Below are 16,891 nucleotides of genomic sequence, written 5' to 3' on the forward strand. Positions count from 1 at the left end.
GAAAGTGAAAAATCTCCTGCACCACAGTTTAAGAACTGGCTTCCACACACCTTTGTCTCTATGTCTCTGTGCTAGAGACATGCATTTAAGTGCTAATATTTCTATTCGGTATTTGATCCAAACTCTTTTCCCTTGCCCCACTGTTCACTCCGTGTACAGCTACTGGGGCAAAGACATTGAAGATTTTTTCAGCAAGGGAATATGAGACAGCAAAGCAGCTTGTGGCTCTACAACATTGATCCTTGGTATTGCTGGTATAAGCCACATTATTATAATACCCATATGAGCTGTATAAAACATCACGTGAATTTTGATTAAACAGAACATAAAATCTTCTGTTCCATTACTGAGGAAACCAAGAGTAAAGCCAAGAGGTAAAGAATCCCAAGGTGCATCCTTATCCTGAGTCCAGAGAAAAGGATTTCCACATCCACTTTTGCATGTGAGATTAATGCCAGCCTGTGACTAACAGGAATCAATTATACATGAGTCAATACTGTGTCTTGAAAGCATGTTGGGTATTTTTTAATTTCTTCTTTTGAATGCCTATGTATTTTTATTACCAGCTAATATTAAGAAAGACAATGAATCTACTTGAAATTTTACTTAGTCATCATAGTAGGATTCAGCTGAGTACAGTACTCTCAAAGTAATTCATCTGACACTGTATCTGTTTCCCTTCCTAGTAATTTCAAAGTCATTAAACTATTACCACGTTGATTTTTCTGAAATTCAGATCCTGAGGAGAGTTTTTGCGTAACTAAAAAGAAAAAAATTAATCCCTACTTTCCTTCAAATACACAGGGCCTATTGGGAGAGAAGTACGGGAACATCCGAATACCGGGGGAAGTTGAGTCAGCAGAATTTGAAATGATCCTGGATGCTGCTGTGGAGGCCAAGCTAGAGACAAGGATTTTAGAAGAGTGGTACTGCAGGGATGAGAATGCAGTGCCACCAGCCTATTACCTCAGGCCAAAATCTGAAATGCTGAAGAACTACCAGAATACTGTAAGTTAGAGTCATCTCCTTGCAAAATTCTCCATCAATTACAGCAGCAGGCAGACCCCAGGGCCAGGCACTTGCTGCTCTCTCTGAATTCGCTGCTACAGCCTTGACCACACCTGAGCAACTGGTGCTGTGATGCTCCTTTCCCACATGTGGTGAAGGGAGCAGCTGTGAAACACCAAGGAACACAACGGGTCATGCTCCTGCATCAATGCAGCCTCTGATGACAGCTCGAGCAAGCGCACCATAGTCATTCGTGTCACGTTGGGGCTAGTGGGACAGTTGGACAGATTTCGCTTCCCTGATGTTGGGATAGGGAATACCTGCCCTGGTCTTACGCTTTTTCTAGATTTCAGTGAGAGGAAACACACATTTTCACTTCTATCCTCATACAAGAAAGCTCTTTAACAGTCAAACAAGTGCTTAGTGCTGTCCCAAGTCAGATCTCATACTTTTAACTTATCAACTGTATTCTAACAGAAGATTTTTGAACACTGCTAATTTTCAGTTTTGAAAAAGGCATTTGTCTTTAATTGATGACAACTAAAACTGTATATTACCCAGAGTTCAGTTCTACCCTCCTACACATCCTATATAACCAAGGACAGATTTCAGTGGCCAAAAAATGAAGTCCTTAACAGAGTATTCACTTCATTTTGAGCGCATATTGTATTAGACAAGAAAATGAAATTTAACTGTAATACTGCATTCACATGTCATATGGCAGAATGTTTTCTCTGTTCCATTAAAAAAACATTGAAAACATTAAAAAATAGACACAGAAATAGTTTTAACTAGTATGTGGCTAATTCTGAAGTATTGATCACAAGGGAGAGAGCAAGTTTTGTAACTCTGCATTGTTTTGCTAATGCCCACAAGGTCCCTTTGAATAAAGCTTGGCTTTTTTGTTATTAAACTTTGTACCTTTCCTCAAGCTACTGATACACAGGAGTAAATAAAAAGATGTTCGTAACTTAAAGCTAACGTAGAGCTACATCTCATAAACTAACAGAAAGTAATAAAAGATACATAGCTCTGAATATGTCAAGAAAGAGTTGCCTTATCCTATTGTTTTTCCTGTCACACCCTCCAGAAAACTGGAGACCCCTCCAGCACTCACCTGCAGTCAGTAATGCAGCCGTGATCACCAGCTACCTCAGAGAAACCTCCGTTGTGACATCTGCGAGATGCCATCTGAAAGGATTAGTGAATTTATATCAGTCCCTCTCTGATGACAGCAAGATTACTGTTACTATAGCAATGAATTAACAAATAACATCACGAAGAATCCCATATTTTTCAGATATGGTAGCTAATATGAGGTGCTTAATTACACGCACCAAGAACCTCATTTTCAATTTTGAGATCCAAGTTTAAATTATTAGTATTATCATTATTGCTTCTCATGAAAGGAGTGATAATTTTAGCACCATTGCTGCTGCTTTTTTATCATTATTTCGGGCTTGGTTCTTAAAACACTCCTTCTCTAAAGGTGTTATTGGTCTTCTTCTTGAGAAATATTGCATTAGCATTACCCTACAGTAGGAATTCAGAAAATTCTCAACATAGCTAACTTTTATAATTCTAAAAAGAAATACATTATGATTATCTGCAGTCTAAAAAGTTAAACTATTTCTTTTTAGTGTATATGTTTCTCTGTTACTGTTTTATTTTACTTTGTTATTTTACTATGTTATTTTTAACCTTGTATATTAGACTTTTACTTTCTGAAGTTGTAGATGTGTGTATTACAGCTACTATTTAACTATGGATATTTTTAAAAGATGGAATCCTCTTCAAACTCGATGAATGAGAATAAATGGCAAGATATATCAGAAGAGATTAAGAAGATTTTTAAGACTGCTGTGAAATTGCTGTATGAGAAAGGAAAAATGAAACACAGCCAAGCAAAGAGATATCTTTCCTCCGGTAAGGTTCAGACTAACTATTTCTGTATAGTCATTTATTATCTTTTCTATCAACCTTTCCAAAAACATGAAAATATATTTCTGTTGGCATTGTGCATATAATTGAAGAGAGAAAAATTGTGCTTGCTTGAGACCAAAATCCCTATGAAAGCACCCAGTGATTTTTATGTGCTTTTTCTGTTTTTTTTTTACAGAAAACAGATGCAGTCATTTAGGAGTCTGCATGTTGGGGGTGAGGGATGTTCGTGAACTGTTTAGAGAGAAAATGTAACAGAGACTCCATGTTCTCTTTTCATCCTCAGCTATTGAAGATGAACTTGATTTTGCCTTGGGTAAACAAACACCAGCTTTCCTAAAGAAGTGTGTTTGCTACATTCGGAAAATTGCCAACATTGAACGTTTTGTTAAAATTCCAGAGATGGGAAAATACATGGATGTGGTACATGCGGCTGGGAAGTTTCTACGAGATCCTGAAGCCCATGAGAAACTAATCAAGCTCAGGGATGAATTCATTCCTACCATCGTCGCATCGTCCAATCTGAGAGTGTACACGTCTGTCACTCACTGTGACATGAAACTGGGCTACTCCCAAGAAGTGGAGAACCATTACATTGAAGGACTTGGTAAACAGTTCTATGAAGACATGATCGATATAATCCAAGCAACAGTGCAGCAGAATTTTGACACCGAGACAGACTTGCTGTATGATGAAGTTCTTCAACACTCATCGCTATGTAAAACGTACTCCACTTTTTATGAATATAGATGTGAGGCATTAAACATAGTTCACAAGTACGTTCTACCTAGCAAAATAGGACACATTAACCCTCTTATCATATATGGAGGACCATGCACAGGGAAGACTCTTTTATTAGCCGAAGTGGCAAAGAAGGTAAAGAACTACTGTACATAATATGGTGATGTTAGGAGCATTAATGTGTAAGGGCCAACTTAGTTTTCATTCTTCCTTTTGTTAACAGATCTGATATCAGCCCCTAATATATAAAATAAAAATAATAAGAAGTATATTCTGCATATTATTGTACACATATTCAGAAAAAGACTTAACTTTCAATAATGTGTATGTATCATGTACTTAGCCAAAACAAAAAGACTTATCAGAGCTTTTAATAACCCAATAGGAATCAATAGATTTTTAAATTAACAACGTATATTTTAGAAGGATCTCTTTCCTTCTTGTTCCACTATGGTCCTATGAATCTGAAACTGTCTAAATATCATATGCTGGTTTTGATCTTATTCACAAATACAACATGTTTTTCTAAGTCATGCCACCTTATATTCTCATCAGAAATTATTCCAGAATTAATCTGGTACACTTGCTACTAATCTATCTATAATAACCTGCAAAAATACCTGTACTTAGTTAGCTGACATATGCTGTTTAAGCCGTGGAGCTGAGTACTACAAGGAGATGAGTGAAACACTATATGCAAGGCAGGACCAGAGGTAGAAAAAGACCAAGCTGGCATCGCTAAACCCAGTTCTCCAGCTGGGAATCACAACTTTGACTTCTCTGCAGGGTGCTTAGCAAATTTAACACAGTGGGCTGGGAAACAGCCATATCAGCCAGAAGGAAATGGAGAAAGGAACAATAATGTTTAAAATCTAGTATCTTTCCCAAATGTGACTTCACATTAGTTGCTTATATGAAATTGGGATTTGTAACTCAAGATCTCACTTCAGATCTGCATACATAAGTTAACCTGGAGGCTCTGGTTACGCTTTTCTTTTAAAATATTCCGTAATGCAGTGAAGTGGGAAGACTTAGCAAGTAAGAGAACTGAGTGTGTTAGCCTGCTTAGACTGAGAGGATTTAAAGCCATGTTCCTCACTTGCTTAGAGTGTGCTAATCAAAAAAACAGCAAGAGATACTTTTTACCCATTTCCGCAGTGCACAAGGGCAGAAGTTACAGGCACACCAAGGCCGAGCGTGCTTCTGTGATCCAGGAATTAAGGTAACCAGCGAGTAAAAAGCAATCTGTACTCTGATCCCTGTCCCCCAAAACCATCAAGACATGCATTTATACTCAGCTGGGAATCAATGTTAAACAAGTTTAGGTGGCAAGCTGGTCTGGCTCACCAAGGATGACATTGTGTAGTGTCTGAGGAAGTTATTAAGAGAATCTGCCTACTGACTTTCAGAAGTGAGACACAGATTTTGCAGGGAGTGTCCTGGGATTTATGGACTACATTCTACTCATTTCCCCTTAGACAAAAGCCTTTTTGTGGATCTGGGTCTTAGTGTTTTGGGATATTATCTGTGCTAAACAAAGATGGCATATGATATGATTTTAATTCAAAGCACATAAATCAAACCAGTCTTGAACGCTGATGGTGAAAGCATTTCCATTCAGCCAGTAACATCTTAAAAGGTTTATTTATATATGTAGGCAATCACTATTTATAAACTCTGTTACTGTGCTTAATTTAGATATTAACTGAATTATGCTCCATATTTTAGGCCTATTCCTGGTTGCAAGAAGAGATGGGACCAGATTCCGACCCTGTGGTAGTTATAAGATTTTTGGGATCCACTGAAACAAGTACAGATCTGAAGAACATACTTCAAAGCATTTGTGAACAATTAGCAGTCAACTATCGTTGCCTCGTACAAAGTTACCCAAAAAAGATTCATGATCTTCGGGACTTATTCATCAATCTGTTGAATGAGTCCTCATTCCACAGGCCACTGGTGATAATATTTGATGCCCTGGAACAGCTAACAGATAGTGATGATGGTAGGAAGCTCTGGTGGCTTCCCATTCACCTTCCCCGTTCAGTACGGATAATTTTGTCAACACTGCCAAATAAGCATGGGATCCTGCAAAAACTGAGGTGCCTTATTCATGAAGAAGACAACTACATTGAATTGACTGCAAGGGACAGAAAGATGTGTAGCCAAGTACTGAAACATCAGCTGCTGCGAGTTAAAAGAAAAGTAACATCAGGGCAACAAATCTACGTCAATGAAGCATTCTCCAAGTGTACGCTGCCTATGTTTGTGAACCTAACCTTCAGAGAGGTCAGGAACTGGAGATCTCACAAAGATGTGGATGAGTCCTCTCTCTGTGTCACTGTCCATGAAAGCATAGAGCAGTTGTTTTGGTCACTGGAAAACAAGTGTGGATCAAGACTGTTGTCAAGGGCACTTGGCTACATCACTATGTCCAAATCTGGCCTGAGTGAAATGGAACTGGAAGATATTTTAGCCCTTGACAACAGTGTTATGTATGAACTGAGTGAGAATGTCAGAGAAAGTAACCCACTGAGAATTCCATATATATACATTGCAAGGCTTAAGGAGGGCTTACAGGGGTACCTAATAGAGCGACAGGTGAAAAATGTAACGCTGCTTCTTTGGGCAAATAGGCACTTGCAACTAATTGCCCAGAAAATGTATCTGCACAATGAAGAAGATGTACAAGAAATGCACACAGTCATGGCAGAGTATTTCCTTGGTGTTTGGTCAGGTGGACGAAGAAAACCTTTTCATAGCAATGACCAATATTTGGATGGTTGTCCTGACCATGACAGGAGAGGCCGGAATGAGGAGGAAAAGCACTGCATGGATCAGGCTGCTTTTGACAGGCAGGCACCTGATCAGCCATGGGTCTTTCAGTGTAATCCATTAGAGCCTGATATCTTTTTTATTAATCACAGAAAAATGACAGAGCTTATTCATCACTTGACAAGATGTGGAAGAACAGATGATCTTCTGTATGGAGTCATTATGAACTTCAGCTGGCTATACACCATGATTAGAATAGGGCAGTTTGATAAAGCACTTTCTGACATAGAACTGGCTTACACCTACTCACAAGAAAAGGAGCTGAAATTTCTGGCCAGTACCCTCCGAAGTATAAAGTTCAAAGTAGTAAAATACCCAGGTTCGCTCTCTGCTGAATTGCAGCAGAGGCTTCTCCCAGTAGTAAGTTCACTGCCCAAACTCAGACATCTCCTCTTAGAATGTGACAAGGATGGGCCCAAATACTGCTCTATCGTCCCTTTGCATTCCTCCATGGATGTGACTTACAGCCCGGAGCGCCTGCCGCTGTCATCCAGCTACATGCATGTCACTGAAGTTTTGCCAACGTTTAATCCCAGCACAATTATTGCTGCTTTAGAAAATGGCTCCATCAGCACTTGGGATGTAGAGACCCGCCAGTTACTAAGGCAGATTACAACAGCTCCATCTGTTATTTTAGGAATGAAGCTTAGTAGTGATGAGAAGTATCTTGTAGTGGCTACAACAAAAAATACTCTTTTGATATACGATAACATAAATTCCTGCCTTCTGTCTGAGGTAGAAATTAAGGGGTCAAAACATTGTGGAATTGGGGGAGGCTCCAGTTTTATAAACGGCTTTACGTTATCAGTCAACCATGCCCTTGCTTGGCTGGAGGCCAGCAAAGACGTTACTGTGATAGATCTGCTTTATGGTTGGCCTCTCTATCACTTCCACTGCTGGTATGAAGTGACCTGTGTGCAGTGTTCTCCAGACGGAGTTTATGCATTCTGCGGACAGTATTTGAACACCGCCACCATATTTCACTTGGGCAGTGGAGAGAAGCTGGCCACTGTGACCTCTGAATTTTCCAGTGGATTTGTGAAATTCCTTCTCATTCTGGACACAGCCCAAGAAATGGTGATGGTGGACAATGAGGGTAGCCTCTCTGTTTGGAATACGGAGGAAATTGCAAATCCCCAGCTTACAGATGACTTCGACTGCAGGAGGGAAGACACTGAAGTTGTCAGCATAGAGCTTTCTGAAGACCAAAGTGCAATTTTAATTTGTAAGGCTCTCAGCATTGAACTTCTTGGCACTCATGGGTGGAAGGTGTCTGAGAAGTTTAGAGCTAAACACAATGAGCGCTTTATATCTGCCGTGTTGTCCAAAAATGGCAATTGTATAATTGCTTCAATGGAAAATACCTCAGCCATTTTTGTTTGGAGAAGAGATACAGGACAGTGTATGGCAAGCTTACAGGAAATCTCAGGAACTATAGTCAGGCTAATTAAATCATATCATCATAACATGCTGCTATCCTTATCCACCAGTGGTGTCCTTTCTATTTGGGATATAGACATCATAACTGCTATGTCCAATATTGACAAATCTGGCAAGCCTATCCAAAGACTGGTGTTGCCAGCCAGAGGTGAATTAATATACACATTGGATGGATCGGATTCTGTCCATAAGTGGAACTTCAGCACTGGATTTATTGAAGCTGTGTTCAAGCATGAAGGTATTGTTGAAAACTGTGTGCTAACCTCATCTGGAGAGATAATGGTTACATCAGATGATAAATGCAGCCAGTATGTATGGCACACAGTTAGTGGCGAAAATATCTTTCGCATTAATGGACAAAAAATCTCAGAGCTAATGATTACTCATAATGATCAATTTGTAGTCTCTCTCTGTGAGCAAAATGCATCCAGAGTCTGGCGACTGGCTACAGGACACAGGGTTTGCAATATTTTAGTTGCCTTACAGAATGCATTTATTACAACTGCAAATACATTTGTAGTCGGAATGGCAAAGAATAAAGTGTTGGCAGTGAGTCTCTGGACAGGCAGTATAACCAAGAAGTTTTGCTGTGATGATGGTGCAAGCATTGTGGATATTAAACTGATACCAGACTGCCCAGATATTATAGTATTTATAACATCTACTGAAACTGTGAACATCTGGAGCCTAACAGAAGAAGTCATCTGCAGACGTGTACAATTGCCTACAAATTTCTTAAAAAATTTGGAAGACTTTGAAATATCCCCAAATGGGAAGCTAGGAATTATAACCCGTGGTGATGAGAACATCAATGTGCTTGATTTATACAGTGGAAAACTTCGTGTAGTTCACGCTCCAGGTGTCATCTGGCGGCAGAGGCTGTCTCGGGATGGCCGCTATCTCGTGTACATTTGTTTTCGCAGTGAAGAAGATGATGACAATGGCGCAGTCTCTAGTTTAATAGTAATGAGGCTAGCGGATGGCAAAAACATCGGTGCCTGTTCTCTTTATAAAACCCCCACTTTCCTTGCACTCTCACAGAGACATTTAAATATCATTATTGGATTTGATGACGGAAGTATAGGTACTTACACTGTAGTGGATCGAGTCGACGCTGCACTGAAAATCAAAATTGCTACTTCAAACAGTCGTCAGATTTTCAACAACACGACACAGGTGATTAGGCCAAAATGTCACAATTATAGCTTCAAAGTGACTGCAGACTGCATTTGGAGGGAGTCGACGGAAGTATTTGCAAGGGACAGCCCCATTACAGTTACAGAGCCTGAGGTGAGTGAAGCAACACCAACCAAAAAACACAACTATTGCTATGAGAGAGTGTGCTCAGCCATAGATTGCAGAGGACACAGTTTTGCTGCTGACAACTGAGTAACTGTTGGGACTAGCTTATCTGGATAATAGTATACATGCATAGATTCGCCTACGGAATTAACGTAAAAATCAGTGCATTTCTTGGAAGACAAACAAACAGCAGAGGGCAGACCAGCTGTTTTTTTCCTCGACAAATATTCTTACATTTATGTAAACAAAAAACAGCAAACATTAAGCAAATGGGCTGCAGGGTTTTTTAAATTTCGGAATACAAGGTTCAGTCCAGGATTTCACCATGGCCTTGATTAAAAATTTGTAGCAATACTATCAAAATTGTTATGCTATTACAGAAGTTAGGTGATCTTATTTGGGGTCAACAAACTGTTTTAACTTTGAACTACAGCTCCACGTCATCAGTGAGAAGAGGCAGACCACTATTTTATATACCAAGTCACCTAGGTGGGTCTATAGCTAACAGCCAAGTTTATACTCACTTGCAAAAATGTGTTTTTCTGCTTGATGGTGCAATGACAAGATATCACCTGCCAACCTGGAGCACTTGATACATTCCATCGTAATTTTTAAAATACCTACCTTTTTTTCTTTTTTTTTTTTTTCAATTGGGATTAATCTTTGGATTGAAAGGAGTAGGCACCGGTCAGCTGCTAACATGTCAACGTGTGATTTGTTCACTTCAGTGAATGGACTGAAAGATTTTTCTTTTTTTAATTGCATGCAGGGATTTCAGGTTTCTGTATTGTGGTAACTAATTATAAAAACCTAAATCATAAAAGGAATATAGGGTATGGGATTTTCTTTTTGATTTGGGGAATTTTTTTGTCTTCACAGTGTGTATTAGTACAGGTTGTAATTAAAACTGTTTAAAAGAGAAACAGCATTACAGATGAACAGTTAAACAGATTAATTTCTTTATGTTAAAAGGTTACTATCCATTTTGTCATAAGAAAGTCAAAAATATCTCCTATGTCCCCAAAGTAATCTTAACAGACAGTTTTCAGACATGCCATGAATTATTAATCTTGATAACATTTGCCTCACTATCATTTCTGTTCTTTCTCATGATAAATACAAATCAGATGACCAAACACACCGAGACTGCTTGTATATGTGCTGTAATACTTGACTAAATGTAAAGGCTGTCTAAAGGACCTTTACTGATCCAATTTGTAATGAGTTTTTCTTACTTCCACATACTTAAAAGCTTCACTTTCTGCTTTAGAACTATTCTGAGCCTTTTGTACAGTTTTACCAGTTTCAAGGCAGAAGTTGTGAAATGATGACAAATGCTTTAAAAACAATTATATTTTGCCCAAGTAAAAAAAATACTAGACAACATCGGAAAGGATAAGAAGAGTTTTCCCTCCTTACATATCTTACAGATGGCACATCTGTGGAAATGTTTTCAAATTATTTAAAAAAAACAAAAACTATTTTATTTGTAAAATCAGAACTCAATGCCACAAATTTCCAAGAAATGAATGCTAAGCTAGAACTTAATGTAGTGTGTGAATGTTCAATGTACAAGCCAATATAGTATATTAAGTGACTTGAATGACTTTTCCTAACTTGTTTGCAACTAATAGATCATATTGAATGTTTTTATGTAAACTTTGTATTGTTGGGAAAACCTGCCCACTCAGAGATTTATATTTTCATAAATGTCAAATTTAGTTAAATTTTGTTACAGAGTTGTTAAATTAGAAATATATTGCAGTCTTCAAACAATATACAGTCTTGTGTATGCATTGTTTGTACTAATAAACTATGGAAACAGGCTTGTGCGTGTCCCTTAATTTTAAGGAAATTTCACCCTGGCAGAGGGACACAAGGCATTTGCAACTCCCATTAACTCATACGTAAATCATTTTTAAGGGCTTTATTTGTAAGGAAAAATTCCAGTATTTTTCCCACTTCAGTTAACAAAATCAAGCATTCACCAAACAATAAGATTCACCAGAAAAATCCATGCTTAGGTGCTGCTTATGACTAGATGGCGTACTGCCAGTGTGCAAATCAACAGACATGAAGCCTTGTGTAACCTACACAGTAGAAAGCACAGAAAAGAGCGGAGCACCTGAAATCCCACTCCCAGTGGGGTTATATATTATATATTATATATTATGTATTATTTATTATATATTATATGTTATATACAGCATCACTGAAAACAGTGATGCTGTATATAAAAAGTCATGGGTGTTCTTGTCCTGCTTTGAACCTTAGTCTTTTACGTCCTAACCAGTGACAGCAAGAACAGGGCAGCACTACTATTTTTCTTAATTGTAAAACAATGAGAAAGGTGGACATGAACATGACTCCTAATACACTTAAACCCTTCAGCCAAGTATTGAGTTCCTAATCTCATTGAAGGATGCTCTTTAAGTCCTGTCCCTCCTTATAGTTTATCTAGGTCTTAACAGATAAAACCATCTCATTCAGCTTTCCAGCTTTTTGAATCCTTCTCAGCGGTCAGACCCCTCACCCTGAGCCTAAGCAGCAGACACAGGTTCCTGAATGGCATTAGGCTGCTCAGTGTCCAAATACGTGCTGCTGCAAGAGTGAGCACTCCACAGCCCCTCACTTCTCTGTCCCCAGGTATGTCTGTGTAGTGGTACAGGGACAAAGTAGTTTTTCTGATAATGAGCCATGCAAATGCAAAGTGCGGTTCTGTCCCTACAAAGGAATAGAGTAATTTACTTTCCTTTAAGGAGCACTATTTGTGTATCTAGAACAAAGCTTTCATTTATTCTTTATCTAAAGTGCATCAACAAACAGGCTCAGATAGGGTTCATATTTTCTGACACGAAAGATTCTAGGAATAGGCTGTAGCTGCAAGAAAGCTTTAGAGGGGAATTAGCCGGAAATTCTTTGGCAGGCAAAGGTAAGCCGGCGGTCAGCTAGAAAAAATATTTTTATCAGTCATTTCCTTTGCAGCACAGCTGGGGAATGCACAGGCCGTGACTTCATGTCATACAGCCTGTGGCCATTCAACTTCTTGCAAGTTATTATCAGAGTCACATTATTATCAGATAACATCAAAATGTGAGTTAACATGTAGCCTGGAAAAGGCATTCAGAAAGCATGAGGATTTCAGTGCTTCTGTAGCCCTGAGTTCTCCATGCTGCATACTTAAGCCCAGTTCATAAACATGTGGAAAGAGAAGTTTCAGTCATCTAGCAAAGGGAACTTAAATCAAGAATCCATTGCTAAAATGGTGTTCATATACAGGGGGGACTATTTCAGTCCCAGATCAGCTCAAAATCCTGAGATTTTGCCTTCTGTCAAAAACGTGTGTGTCTGTATGATACATCATAAAATGGATCCTTTGGGTCATTACCATTAGGCTAGTAGCAACAATCTGCATTGTTTTATTAATTTGATTAAGGATTAAAATATACCCGTTCTAACATAAAGACTGCAAAATTACAAAATTCTGAAATCTTTATTTAATTGTAAAACCAAAGACGTCTTATTTTTTCACACTTTTTTAAATGTAACTTAAAATGGATTATGTAATAATCCAAATGTGGTCTAGGGCATTTGAATAGTTTTGGTTATCAAGAATTTGTTATTAAGAGTCATTATCAGGCATTTATGCTACAAATACAACCTACTTCAAAGTTCTTGTAGCCTATTACAGATGTTACTTGATATCTCTTCCTGGAACAACCCATTGCTGCAGGAGAGTGATGGGCAACATTTTTTCCCTGTGGTTTACCTTTCCAGCCTGGTCACTGAACACCATTCCTTCCATTTTGGAGATAGTCCCCTGACTTACATGAAGTGAAGTGATGCACTGTGGGTCTCAATTCACAGTTTCAAGAGGGAGGTCAAAGGCTCAAGGAATAGTCATTACGATCCTTCACAGGGTGGGATGAGGCCTTTTACCATGTGCTTCTCCAGAAGGGACAGTTTGCACCACCATCCTTCTGTGTAAAAGGGACTTTCACTACCGAGGACCGGTTATGCGGTGCTAAATTCACTGGAAAACATGGGCCAATAACCAGAAGAGCATAAGGAAACATTCTCCCAAGATGTCCAGTCCCGCAGAACATGCTGTTAAAAATCACAAGTGGTTCCCACAGTGACTGTTAAAATCTGCCCCTAGCAAGCTCTTCTCCCTGCCTCCACTGCCCCATCATCCCAGGCCCACAATGCTCCCGCTCGCCAGGGTGGGTGATGCTCCCATCACGTTCCCAGACACGGCAGAGCCTCTGCCTGCGGCACCTGCCCTCTCAGCAGCACACCATTCCATCTCCAGCTTCACAGGGATACAACAGCAAATATAAGGCATGTTCATATGTTCCCGCTGTCACGGCTTTCACCACGCAATACTGCCACACCAGCATGGGTCTTACTTTTACATAGCATGTAACAGAGGTAAATAAAATCATCTCCCTGCCTTCATGTCACAGGTCTGATTCCAAATGCATTTCAGTGCATATGAGAAATCTTCTAGACTAAGACAGATCTATTCAGCATATTTGAAGTGAAATATACACACTTGCAAGGTGAGAGACCAAGCAAAAATCCGGACACACTGTAGCACAGATGAAAACAACATCCTGAAAGCAACAGGATAGTTTGCTGCTGTTTGTCTCCATTATTCCATTGCCTGTTAGCAAATTGCCCAGCACTTTCTGCTGTGATATCATGCTGACAATAGTATCTGAAGTTGCAAGTTAACTTTTTGGGCTGTAATTTTCCAAAGCAGCCTTCTATCTCAGCAGGAACATTCTCCAGAAAACCTCAGCCAAAACAGTCAACTGAGGTACAAGAGTGAGATCAGAGGAAAAAGAGGATTTCTGCAGGCTGAATCATAGAATCACAGAATGTTAGGGTTTGGAAGGGACCTCAAAAGATCATCTAGTCCAACCCTCCTGCTGGAGCAGGAACACTTAGATGAGGTTACACAGGAATGTGTCCATCTTGACTGCTTTTCCCTTGAAAAAAATGTTACACCCATGGTTGTGTGCTATGGATTGGTGAGACAAGTCATCACTTCATGCAGGACGTGTCTGTCAAAACCTGACCAAAAGATCAGCCTGAAAAATCACAGCAGTTTGCACATATTCATAGAAAACATTTCAGGACAGTACTACAGGAGCACAGTACGCTTGGGAGAGCAGGGACTGGGGCAGAATTTCTCTACTACTGCAGAAATACTGGGTGTGCATTTCAAAAAATACGAGAATTAATAACCTGTGGGGTGCCAAAAATACAGTAGCCCTGAAAAGGGTCTGATAAGGAGAGCAGATACCAGGAGAATGGGGGGAAGGAGCCTCCCCAGAGTTGCTTCCAGCAGCCTTCTGGCCTACAGCACAGCTTTTGAACTGAGGGATTTCTCAGCTCAGCCCAATCACCATGAGGGTAATGGCAAAATCCCAGTGGCTGCAGAGCTGGCCCATGGGGGCTGGCTCCAGCTTGACAGGGCTGTGAGCTGGGTACAGAGCATGTGCCATGAGTGGGTCTGCACAGAGCATCACATCCCCCACTGCAGAGGTGGTCCCTCTTCCTCACCTCTTCTAACAACTTGGGAATATGTGAGCTTGACAATGCTTTACTCACTGACCAGAGAGCCTTTGGTTTCATAATAAGACATTTCCTGGCCCTTGAAGTGCATTTTCAGCTAAAGGTAAAAATTTGCAGGAATAAAAAGAAAAAAAAAAAAAGTCTGCCAAAGAGCTGTTGCAGAGTTTTGCAGTTATCTGGCTCACAGATTGTAAAGAATATTTGGTCTTTATGTTATGACATAGCTCTCTGCTTAAAATAAGCATACCCAAAGCAGCTGTTATTAATTTGTGTCAGCTTGGGGCACGCGGCTGGGCAGAGGGAGGCTGGGGCAGGGTGGCACAGCTGAGTCTCTGTTCTCAGCCCACTGCTGACATGAGTTTGGCAGCCTCAGCTTCAGCTCACTGCCGCACATGTGAGGGGAAGCACAACAGGGAAACCCAGCCCGCCGCTGAAGTGGGATTTTAGGAGGATATTTTGCATGAGAAAGGCAAGCAGGACTCCAGCCCAGCTCTTCTATGAGGAAGGCAAGGATGCAATCCCCCACACACCTGCTCATACAGTAGCCAAACTTCATGTAACTGCTTCTGTGAGGCTTAACACCACAAACAAACAAAGGATTTAGTAGAACATTTCCAATGTACTGCTGAGTAGGCTCTTCTAGTGCTGCTTTGGACCCCCCAGCTGTGATAGATGCAGTCAGATGATGCAATATTAGTGCCAGTTCTTTCCAGGAGGTCTTTTGGTTTGTTTTGGGTTTCTGTTTGATTGTTGTTGTTGTTTTGTTTGTATGGGGTTTCTTTGTTGTTGATTAGTTGGTTGTTGTTTTTTCCAGTTACATCGATACACCTTACAGATTACATCTGGGAAACACATGACCCAGATGTTTACAGACATTGCTTAAGTTAAATTTCTCCTCCTGCACAGGGAACACTCTCCTAACTGGATTTTGGCAGCAGAAAGTCTTTCATATCACTTTTGGAAACATCACACCTAAAGCAAAATTATTCCAGGAAAGTCAGCAACCTTCACAGATAAATGTGATGCGATGCCTGCAAATATACCTTAAAGCAGAGTTCCTCCATAGAGCATCACCCCAAAGAGCAGGGATTAATTGTCATTGCTATGCAAAACCACCTGATGTAACACAGGAACATTCAAATCCTTCCAGCACTGTTTGTGACATAGGGAGATTAAATTTTAAGAATATGCAAATTATATCATTCATACACTGATGGGCTCAGACTTTGTTGTGGTCGTTGTAAACGACTGTCCCAGAGGAAAAGGAGTTATTTGGCACGTGTTCTTCCTCTTCTCCTTTTCCTACCCCTGGCCAGAAAACAGTAAGCTCTATCAGATTTTTATCCAGCTTGCAGGTAAAGGGTTACAGATTCTGGGAAGTATTAAATGCAAACTGTAAAGGATTTTATTTTCATGTACGGTCACATGATGCCTTAATACCCAATGACACTAACTACAGTGTCTCATTAAGAGGTCATGCAAACTCCCAAGCTAAACAAGGCATTCTTACATATTTAACATTCAAATGCAGAAGCCAAGCTAAGCCATGGAAGATTGTAATCAGAAAAAAGCTACACTTCCTGATCCGCACAACAGCTACAGGTAGGAAAAGTTCTCGTTCCTTTAAACTTGTCATGTTGTGCTTTCAAGAGAAACTGTTTACAGGTCATATTTTGCACTCTCTTTCTTTTTTAGCTTTCAAAATAGTCTAATATTTTTATCCTGAAAATATCTGATCTCCCTTGTTCCACCTGTTGTAGAGTCAGTATTGGTTTTATACTCAGAAACAAAGTTGGCTCAGCAGAAATTCAAACAGAACAATCTTTCGATGCCAAATCTATTTTAAATGTAATACTTTTAAAGATTTCTTTGTTATTGAAACATTTGTATGAGAGTATGTGGGGGCGAAGGGGAGTTAACATGTCTTTGATATCTGAAACGAAGGGATTTAGAATTCTTCCAACTTTCCTTATGCCATGAATTACACATTGTTTCAGTCCCTTCAGTCAAAGTGTATTTTAACAGATGTGGCTTCTTCACT

General features: G+C 39.7%; 2 protein-coding genes across 4 annotated transcripts in view; both read left to right on the forward strand.

Annotated features, from left to right (window-relative positions):
• NWD2 (NACHT and WD repeat domain containing 2) overlaps window positions 1-11,093 on the forward strand; it is a 58,617-nt gene extending 47,524 nt beyond the window's left edge. For both annotated transcript variants that reach the window (XM_065837354.2, XM_071807387.1), the window contains 4 exons: window positions 805-1,008; window positions 2,790-2,934; window positions 3,236-3,825; window positions 5,419-11,093. In XM_065837354.2, the coding sequence (XP_065693426.1) occupies window positions 805-1,008; window positions 2,790-2,934; window positions 3,236-3,825; window positions 5,419-9,354 (4,875 nt within the window). In that variant the 3' untranslated portion in view covers window positions 9,355-11,093. The remainder of the gene's footprint in view (window positions 1-804; window positions 1,009-2,789; window positions 2,935-3,235; window positions 3,826-5,418) is intronic.
• A 5,227-nt stretch (window positions 11,094-16,320) lies between these two features.
• Window positions 16,321-16,891, forward strand: part of PGCKA1 (PDCD10 and GCKIII kinases associated 1) — a 44,309-nt gene continuing 43,738 nt past the window's right edge. For both annotated transcript variants that reach the window (XM_071807388.1, XM_071807389.1), the window contains exon 1: window positions 16,321-16,452. The gene's annotated coding sequence lies outside the window, so the exon portion shown is untranslated. The remainder of the gene's footprint in view (window positions 16,453-16,891) is intronic.

The sequence above is a fragment of the Patagioenas fasciata genome, chromosome 4, assembly GCF_037038585.1.
Source record: "Patagioenas fasciata isolate bPatFas1 chromosome 4, bPatFas1.hap1, whole genome shotgun sequence".
In the NCBI taxonomy this organism is placed as follows: Eukaryota; Metazoa; Chordata; class Aves; order Columbiformes; family Columbidae; genus Patagioenas; species Patagioenas fasciata.